Genomic DNA, 9558 nt, shown 5'->3' on the forward strand with positions numbered 1-9558 from the left:
TGTCGATGTGTTTTATTTTACCCAGTGAAATGTTATTTTTTTAATTCAGTAAAACGGAGAGAGGCAGGTTCGGGTCCGGTACCGGCCTTCCTGAATAGCACCTGTCTGGTTCCGTTCCCAGCTGCTACAAATGGATTGCTTCTCTCTCTTTCCTTATGTGGTCATATCGCACCTCGCAGGAAGTTGGTGTTACTTGTATTATTGTCTTTCCACACAATTAAATATTCCTCTTTTATTTTTTGTTTCGAAATCGCTGATTACTTTACAGTATTTTAAATAAAAATATTTCTATTCGCTTCACAATACTATTCAATTTAAATGACAGCATTTCCGGGCTAAGTAGATTAAAATAAAATCTACAGTTTCTTGTTTCTGCCGGATCTGCCCACGCGGACTTCCTTCTGTTTCCGGTTTGGAAAGGAGCAGTGGTGTGGTTTAGAAGGGACTCTTTCATTTGTCAAAATGCAGGTTTGTTTGGTTTTGTTTGGATTTTAAACAGCTTTCGTTAGCGAAAGTGGCGGTTCAACGGTGGTGAAAATTATGTGTACATGTTTTTATCGTTGAACAAAGTAGCAATGGGCGTGTCGTTGTCGTGTTAACAGTTTAATCAGATCCCTGAGCAGGAGAATAATATCAAGTAAAACCGAAGAGATGTGAAAAGTTTTGTTTAATCCGTCCTTTACTTTTGGACAAAAACCCCCACAGATCGTGGGTTTAAATTGTCTTTTTTGAATATTCAAACTAAAGTTCGCTTTAAATGTTCACTGACTTATATAAATGTCCGTGAGTCTGAACACAGATTTTGGTTAAACCATTTGGACTTTTCTTCTTTTCCTGAAACATGTCAATTAAAGTAGAAGTGCCACGTGCCTAACTGTTGATTATTGGCCCTCACTTTCATTATCCTCATTGTTTTCGTTGCAGATGAAATAAAAGTGTTTAATTACATAAAATGAAGCACGTTTTATTAAAGGCTACTGATGGCCAATAGCTATAATGTATTTTCAGTAATTAAATCATCTGATTTGTTTTTTAAGCTTATAGTTGTTAGACAGACACAAACAGAAGTTATAATTAATTCTATTACATTTGTCGTTGTGTGAATGATTAATTATGTTTTCATCAAAAGAACCCAAATGAAGACACGGAGTGGAACGATATCCTGAGGAAGAAAGGCATCCTCCCCCCCAAAGAAGTTCCTAAAGAGGATGAAGAGGAGGAGGAGCTGGCCCTCCAGCAACAATCTGTCGGTATGAAGGCTTCAACATGACTGTTTAAGGGTTTCACCCACATTGATTTTAAATGTATTTTCATATTTTAACATACTTTTTTACATTAGTCATATTATTTTATGTTTGTGCTTATCTCAATCCCATAAAATCAGAAATTGTAAGATTATTTGTGGATTAGAGGCCGTCTGCTGTTTGTGCAGTTAAAACATATGAGAGTATGACTCTGGATGAGCTGGAGGAGAACGAAGACGAGTTTGGAGAGGAGGATGAAGCTGCCATTGAGATGTACAGGTAAGTGGTTCAACAGGAGAACTGGGCGATCAAAACTCAATAACTATCTGTCGGGTTTTTGGTGCCTGATGCACTTTATTGTACATTTGACAAAACAAAACCCTGGTGAAATTTAGGGATGCACAATATATCGGTATCAGCCGATGTTAGTCATTTTTGAACATATCGGTATTGGTCCAATAAGTAAAACGGGGCTGACATTAAAAACCCAAATTTTTTCCATCTTGTTTCCGTTTGTGTATCTGTTTGAGAGGGTGAGGATGTGTTTAGTTTAGTCCTGTGACTGTGTGTGTGTGTGTGTGTGTGTGTGTGTGAATAACATCTTGCAAATTCCATTTTATAGAAAAATAGCAAAATATTCACAAATTCGGCTTACATAATGTCAGTCTATACAAAATTTGCTGATTTCAGAAGCATAAATCGGTATCAGACATAACAGTTATGTAAAAATCAATATCGGCCCAAAAACGTCATGTCGGTGCATCCCTAGTAAATGGCCTGTATCTGATATGGTGCCTTCTAGAGTTCTGGAACCCCACAATCAGTCATTCACCCATTCACACACACATTCACACACTGGTGGGGATGAGCTACGATGTAGCCACAGCTGCCCTGGGGCACACTGACAGAGGTGAGGCTGCCGAGCACAGGCGCCACCGGTCCCTCCGACCACCACCAGCAGGCAACGTGGGTTAAGTATCTTGCCCAAGGACACAGCGACAGCGACAGACTGAGCGGGGCTCAAACCTGCAACCTTCCGATTACGGGGCGAGCACTTAACTCCTGAGCCACCGTCATCCACCAGTAAAAATAAAATCTCTTTCCCATATGGTTGGTTTTTACTCGATTACATCTAGGAAATCAAGTCAACGCTTTAATTCTGAATCTTATAATTTCTTCTATTCCTGATGCATTTCTCTCTCCGTGGCTGTGTGCTGATGCAAGCTGCATCTCCTTCCAGACAGAAGCGTCTTGCGGAGTGGAAAGCGGCTCAGATAAAGAACGCTTTTGGAGAACTGGGGGAAATCTCTGGACAGGACTACGTCAAGGAGGTCAACAAGGCTGGAGAGGGAATATGGGTGGTGCTGCACCTCTACAAGCAGGGGTGAGTTAAGACCAAAGCTAGACCTGGATGTTTTACATAAACATCTGGAAAGCTTTATGTATAGAAAACATGCTGCTGAATCTGAATCAGTGTGGTGATTTCAGCACTAACCGATCCGCCTGGTCTCTCTGTCCCAGCATCCCTCTGTGCACCCTCATCAACCAACACCTGAACACGCTGGCCAGGAAGTTTCCTCAGACCAAGTTTCTTAAGTCCATCTCCACCACCTGCATCCCCAACTACCCCGACCGGAACCTGCCCACCATCTTTGTTTACTTTGAGGGGGAGATGAAGGCCCAGTTCATCGGTCCTCTGGTGTTTGGGGGCATGAACCTCAAAGTCGAAGGTAGGTCTGATTTATTAAACCAGACCAGACTCACCAAGTTACTGTTTAGGCTCGTCCCTGTAATAAGAAACCTGAGATGATTTCAACGTTTAAACATCGTGTCTGACTACCACCGTTCTGACGAGCTGTTGATCGTTTTTGTTTATCTGCTTGTTCTCCAGCTTAAGTGTTTCTGTGCTTCTCTTCCAGAGCTGGAGTGGAGGTTATCAGAAACCGGAGCGGTGAAGACGGACCTGGAAGAAAACCCCAAGAAACAAATCGAAGACAAGTTAATGTCATCAATCAGAAGTTCACTCCCTACGCGAGAAGACAGCGACTCTGAGGACGATTAAAAAGAAGAGTGCTGTCGACTTCCACGAGGAGACGTTCAGACGTTAAATCTGCAGCAGAGAAGCGGGCCTCCCATTCAGACCTGTGGTTATTTCTCATTTTAAATATATTTAACAATGAGCAGGGTTCTGTCCTGCTCAAAGGCACGTGGGCTGAGCCTCAAACTCTATGAACCCATTGAACCGCTCAGCTTTTTTTTTTTTTTTTACAAGTCAAAGAAAGTCACTCTTTTGTCATTAGATTTAACGTTAAAGCACTTTTACAGAATCATCCAAGACAAAAACTCACTTTTTTATTACATGATAAATATTTTACAAAAGCAACGTTTAATTCTGCTTCATTAAAACGTGAGTCGCCACTTTGCTCCAATCTTCAGTGTAATTCATGTGTTCGAAACAAAGAGCAGTTTTTTTATATTTACATGTCGTTTATTTCTCGCTCACAGAAAGTAGTTTCTTCTGGACAATGGTCCAGGGAGGCCGTGTCACTCAGAATCCATGATTCTCGGTCCACAGGCACAGCTGCCAGCTTCTCCTCCTTATGCTTGTTCTTCCCTTTGGTTCATCTTCTACAACACCCCCTCCGGCAGATCTCGAATCTTCTGTTTAATGAGAAGCAGAGATGGCGAATAGTAGTGGATCGACCCTGAACACGGACTTTCTATCACTAATCTCTACCTCAAAGGGTTAAAGGGGCAATAAGTCATTTTTACAGGGAAATAATCACAAAACCTGAAGTGTGCACAAACTTCGGCGAAGGGCAAAGGGGCGGGGCCAAGGTCCACACTTGAATATCGGTGCGCCCTTCGTCAGAACTATTCAGTTCCTGGTCTCGAGGGCCGGTATCCAACTCTGCTTCAACACTCCTGATTTTGATCAGCAGGTGATCAACAGGCTTCTGCAGAGCCTGATGAGCTGTTGCACAGGTGATTTAACCACTGAAGCCTGATTTATGCTTCTCCGTCTGCGTCAGTGCGGAGACACGCAACGCCATTATCCGTCCTTGCATAGGGCTCCAACAGGCACGCAAGTACGTACGGAGTCGAGCCCACGTTTTTAAACATCCGTCGAACGAGACGGATTACGCAAGCTTGTGATTGGTCAGGATGCCGCTGTTGTTTACAGCGCCGCCATTGCAAAGAGAGCCGAGGATAACTAGCGGCAGACACGGAGAAGCTTGAAGAATACCTCGCGAAAAAACTCTTAAAATTCCCCGTGACTGGAGGAGTGGAAAGATGCGCAGCAAGCATTTTATTTGTGGATGGAAATGACAGGAAACGTGGGTTTAGAGGTGGGGAGCGCATGAAGAGGTAGGAGAATGAGAGACAAATATGTCCGTGTTAAGTCTCATATACACAAAAAACACAATATAAACACGATCTTGGACCGATACATGACAGGATTAGCCTGGCAAGCCAGACTAAATAAATGTAATTTTTAGTCTGGCCACGCTCCATTGACGGCTCTCGGTTGTGGGGCGGGTTCTACCGTTGTCTTTCAAATGATCTCCGCATTCCACTGGACAATGAATGTGACATACTCTTGTTTCACTCTGTTGCATCATCCCACCCACCAGGCATATAGAGTGCCCTGATTGGCCCACAAAGCGGATAAAGCTCTGTGATTTGTTCACTAAGCAGATAGAGCACTATGATTGGCCCACCATTATGGACCAATCACAGCTCTTTATGTGTTTGAAACCCCTCTAGAGAGCTGTGATTGGCTAGCCAGAGTCCTGGTAGGAGCTGCTGAGGTTCCAATGGAGCATGCCTAGACATTCTTTGCAATGCAAGAATTTGGTCTAGTTCACTAGGCTATGACAGGATACCACAGAACAGCGCTACGCCCTCTGTTGTCCTGCCGGGCAATTGCTTTGCAACACTCTCCAGGAGACAGAGACGTATGAGAGCAAAACGCTTCCGTCAATCCGTGCGTGTCTGTCCCTTGCGGAGCTGACGGAGAAGCATAAACCAGGCTTGAGTCTAGTGTGCTGGAGCTTTTGGCCTCAGCAAAAAAATTCAAAACTCCGTAAAGTCCCTTTAAAACATCATGTAGTTGTACCATCACTGGACTTTGTCCCTGGATTAACAGCAGTTATGCTGCAGGTAATTTCGTGTTAATGATAAAAGTAAAGGTTTATAAAATGATGTTGCGTGAACCGCTTTGACATTAAGATTGAGGCGGACCACAGACTAGTCTAAACTACACTCAAACTAGCCGTTAGCTCATCAGTCCTGTAGGACTTCAACTATTTCTCCAAACTGAGGCCATTCAGGGAAGTAAGTTAGGACATTTTAAAACTTTTATGTAAAAACAAACTTTAAAATACTATCAGGACAGTTCCATTACGTTTCCATGAACGTTTTGTCTGATTTTAACACATTTAAAACACAAAGACTGTGTTTCCTCACCACAAGCAGAACCTTCTTCTTTCTCCTCTGGGACAGTTTGGGTGAAAGTCGCATCAGTGGGTGAACTGAGTGAGACTGACAGAAGAAATATATTATAGGATCAAATGATGGGAAACTATATTTTGAAACCGTAAAACTTATATAATCACCTCTTGCTGAACAGCTCCAACAGAGTTGCGTGCTTTGGAGTAGTGAAACAGAAACTGGAGGATAAAATGTTGCGAACGTGAATAAAACATCCATCAGAAAAGAGGATCAAATGAGAATAGCAACTTACTCTTTTGAAAATGTTCTGGACTTGTTCCTGTAAAACACAAACCCTGTTAATACATAATAAAGAACTATCTGCTCTTTGTCGTGCTTTAGTCGTTGCATTTACCTCTTTTGCACAGCTAATGAAACAAAACAAGTTTAGATTTGTTTTCTGTCTTTGAGTCAAAGAAATGTAATAATCTCAACAGGAAATCATCTTTACATGAAGGTAGCGGAAAGCTCTCGTGTTTATTAAAAAAACCTCCAGAATGCTCTTTTTTTTACAATTAAGAGAAAAATGTCATTCTTTTTCACTGTGAATCGTCCTAATCCAGATTCTAATGGCTGATTTTAACATTTCTTGTGAAATGATAACATTTTTAGAAAATACAACCTTGTCTCATCCTTCCACCTGTTGCAGAAGAGCTCCACACGTCAAACTGATCATTTCTACTTCAGCAGGAAAACAGATGAGAATTTTTCACTTGGACTCTTACTTGATTCTGGTCTCTCCACAGCATGTTGCTTAAATCCTCAGTCTGGATCCCTCGCACCTGCAGACAAACACACTCCGTCACAGCGCTCAGCACTTATTTATGGTTTCATAACAGACAATAAAGCCAACGTAAAGTCTCACAGCACCGTTTCCTTCCACGCTGGTGAGGCTGTTTGGACACATATTGAGGTAATCTAATTGTCTTAGCTTCAGTGGTTTATTGACTGTTTATTTGCTGATGATGACTCAACATCTAATGAAGAAAAACTGAAAAATTTTCTAGTGATGAATGAAAAACGAATGAATGAGGATGTTTTTACCACCTGTCGTAGCGCCCTCTCATCCTCCCACTGATCGAATCGGCTGGCCCCTGGATAAAGAACACATGACATGTTAATAGGACCTAACAAATCAGTTATAAGTGCTCTAAAATAATGTAAACACATTTTATTTACATTTAGTCAGAATTCTCTAATGTACGTTTAATGTCCATCATTCCTCTTCTCTGCTGACTTTGCCACGCCCACCTGTCACCTCTTACATGACGATTGTTCTCAGTTGCTCAGCGTCTAACTCAGATTTACACCATGTTTTCCTTCTGGTTTGGTTTGATTTCCAACAGACTGGCTATGGCTTCGGACTAAATGAGCATGCTTGGTCTCAGCTAAGCATGTTTGAATCGACCTGTCTTTGATCATGACAGACTTGATTTGTTTCCAGAAAAAAACAAAAACAGTTGAATTGTTTTATTTATTTAAATTTAAATGGTGACCTTGAGTTAAAGACCTATTTAAAAGTCCTTAATCAGGGTTGATTTAAAAAAATGGTCACTTTAGCGTTTGTTTGTATTTGTGTAACAACTCTTACCTAATAGTGTCATGATGCTGCATGCCATACATTATGTATAAAAGCTTCTTTCGCTGCACTGATTCATTAAATTTGCAGCACTTTTGTGCCGAACTCAGATTATGTATTGATTCTCTCTAAATGTGCTTTCTACGTGTCCTGTGGAAACAAAGAGCTGAATTTTTGCAAAATGCCAAAGAAAATTAAACTAATATATCCTGGAAGACAACGAACCCTTAACCCTTTGTTTCAGGTCAGTCATCTGTTATAGAGAGCTATTAAGTCTTTAAAGTTGTCAATTGATCTTTACCCCCCCCCCCCCACACACACACACACACACACATGACTAAATATTATTATAAGAAATATTATAAGGAAAAAAAGTGTTCTAAATATTTCTTTCATTCATTATCTATGTAACAACAACAATAATAAGAGTTATAATAATAACAGCAACATTATTATTAATAATGACAATAATAACAACAATAATAATATAGATTTTTTTAAATAACTAATATTTACAATAATAGCATTTATAATAATTATAATAATTATAATAATTATTATTATTAAAGATTGGATTTGCATAGCGCTTTTCTAGGCTCTTACATTATTCACACACTCTCACATTCACTGCCGGTGTTGTGTCTAAATGATTCAACACTGATACAAAACAACAGTTTGCACCGGATTAGAGCTAAACCGCGTTTTTCCGGGGCTCCGATCACATCCCAGATTATTATTTTCTGTTTTCTGTCATTTTTAAATGTTGATATGAGCTAACTGACACATGGACTCACCTGTGTTCAAACATCCAAAAATACCGAATAAACACAAAAGAAAAAGTTGTCGCACAGTTGGCAGATTCATCCTCGCGCCTCTTCCTCTTGGTAAACGACCCTCGGCTCGCGTCGGTTCGGTTCGGCTGGGCTCGGCTCGCTGTGTTCTGATCTTTGATCTACCCGCAGCAGTTTAAAATACTTTTCCGCCTGTCAGACGTCCTTACCGCTGACCAATCACACACCGATCCGACCATCACCCCCACGTGCGCAACTCCAACACCAGCGCGCGCGCACACACTATTGCTTAAGCTGACTGGGAACACTGGGCTGATGTAAAAGGCTTTTACGTCACAACGCCACGCGCAGGTAGGACTGTGTTGCTTTAAAACTATGCATCACACAGTTTAAAATAATGACAGCAACAACTATTATTGCTGCAGCCTTTACTGTCCAGCAGTAAATCCTCATTCTAGTGAGGCATAATGAAAGTTTACCAAGTTCTGACCTGGAGCAATAAAGAGACATCAGACTTCACCATGACATTATAACAGAAGTTCTCCAAAAGCTAGAAGCCCCTTCAGCAGGAATACGTCTTTGTCAGCCTACTTCATAGTTCTGGAGGAGTTCTGCCATTGTTTCAGCTCATCTGACCTTGTACTGGTCTGAGCTTCTCTCACTGTTTCAGAACCTCCGTTCATTTCCATCATCCTGTGATGGATCATTTTCATTCAACTCTTTAGATGCATTTTCATATTTGATTCTGACAAATAGTGTTTTAAAACATTGTTTAACTGTTAATTATTTCCCAAAATGGTGAAAAAATGTAGTATTTATTCAATAGGTGATAATGTGCAGAGGTTCATCTTGCCAGCACTTTTCAGGAGTCTTGATTCCGGAAGCAGACAAGCGGTTCTTCTGTTCAAGTAGACGAGTGATTTATTTGAAATCTGCGTGGCGTTTGTGGAAACTAATTTGTGTTTATGTAACATTAAAAACAGAAATTATTACTGATATTTTTAGACGGCGCAATCTCCGGTGCTGTGAATGCTGCTGCTGCTGAAAACCCTCGACCAACAACCAAGGTGGGTTCCTGTTGCTAAGGCCCGTCATTTTTTATATAAAACGTTTCCCAAAGTCAAAACAGGAAACTGTGTTATTTACTCAGCAGAAAATTTAGCAAAGATCAAGTTTTAAATGGGATCTTTAAAGCTGCAATAGTAAATTTGGAAAAGAAATTATTCTAAAACAACATTTCTCTGCCTCTCTATATTTTCATTATATCTATAGAGTAAATATATCATGGAGATTTAAAAAAAATAATAATAATAATAAAGTGGTTCTCTTGCATTTGTCTCAAACCCGCCATCAATAACACGTTTCGGACAACCTGGTTGTTGGTCTTCAATCAATCAATCAATCACTCAATCAAACAATCAATCAATAAATCAATCAATCAAAGATACTT

General features: G+C 40.6%; 2 protein-coding genes across 4 annotated transcripts; one reads left to right on the forward strand and one right to left on the reverse strand.

Annotated features, from left to right (window-relative positions):
* The first annotated feature begins 348 nt into the window (after positions 1-348).
* On the forward strand, positions 349-3673 carry pdcl3 (phosducin-like 3). The gene is made up of 6 exons (XM_015965890.3): positions 349-468; positions 1130-1250; positions 1433-1523; positions 2485-2628; positions 2766-2974; positions 3164-3673. The coding sequence occupies exons 1-6, from the start codon at positions 463-465 to the stop codon at positions 3304-3306; spliced, it is 714 nt and encodes a 237-aa protein (XP_015821376.1). The 5' UTR covers positions 349-462; the 3' UTR covers positions 3307-3673.
* On the reverse strand, positions 3393-8328 carry nms (neuromedin S). Of its 3 annotated transcripts, XM_054746636.2 has the most exons (7): positions 8112-8299; positions 6783-6832; positions 6464-6520; positions 5992-6018; positions 5864-5917; positions 5715-5789; positions 3393-3905 (listed from the first exon to the last, which is right to left on the reverse strand). In XM_054746636.2, exons 1-7 carry the CDS (start codon positions 8179-8181, stop codon positions 3873-3875), a joined length of 366 nt encoding a protein of 121 aa, XP_054602611.1. In that variant the 5' UTR covers positions 8182-8299; the 3' UTR covers positions 3393-3872. The 3 variants fall into 3 exon arrangements, with proteins under 3 accessions (XP_054602611.1, XP_054602609.1, XP_054602610.1); XM_054746634.2 differs by having other exon boundaries at positions 3393-5789; positions 8112-8328; XM_054746635.2 differs by having other exon boundaries at positions 3393-5789; positions 6786-6832; positions 8112-8313.
* Positions 8329-9558: the final 1230 nt, after the last annotated feature.

Source organism: Nothobranchius furzeri, chromosome 14 (assembly GCF_043380555.1).
Source record: "Nothobranchius furzeri strain GRZ-AD chromosome 14, NfurGRZ-RIMD1, whole genome shotgun sequence".
NCBI lineage: Eukaryota > Metazoa > Chordata > Actinopteri > Cyprinodontiformes > Nothobranchiidae > Nothobranchius > Nothobranchius furzeri.

What these genes read in the sequence shown, in the direction of transcription:
- nms (XM_054746634.2), bottom strand. Translation starts at nt 8,181, where the DNA reads ATGAATCTGCCAACTGTGCGACAACTTTTTCTTTTGTGTTTATTCGGT. An exon ending in TGTGGAGAGACCAGAATCAA is followed by an intron (nt 6,019 to 6,463) that starts GTAAGAGTCCAA and finishes TGTGTTTTACAG; the next exon opens with GAACAAGTCCAGAACATTTT. An exon ending in TTGGAGCTGTTCAGCAAGAG is followed by an intron (nt 5,790 to 5,863) that starts GTGATTATATAA and finishes TTCTTCTGTCAG; the next exon opens with TCTCACTCAGTTCACCCACT.
- pdcl3 (XM_015965890.3), top strand. An exon ending in CCTCCAGCAACAATCTGTCG is followed by an intron (nt 1,251 to 1,432) that starts GTATGAAGGCTT and finishes CTGTTTGTGCAG; the next exon opens with TTAAAACATATGAGAGTATG. An exon ending in CATGAACCTCAAAGTCGAAG is followed by an intron (nt 2,975 to 3,163) that starts GTAGGTCTGATT and finishes CTTCTCTTCCAG; the next exon opens with AGCTGGAGTGGAGGTTATCA.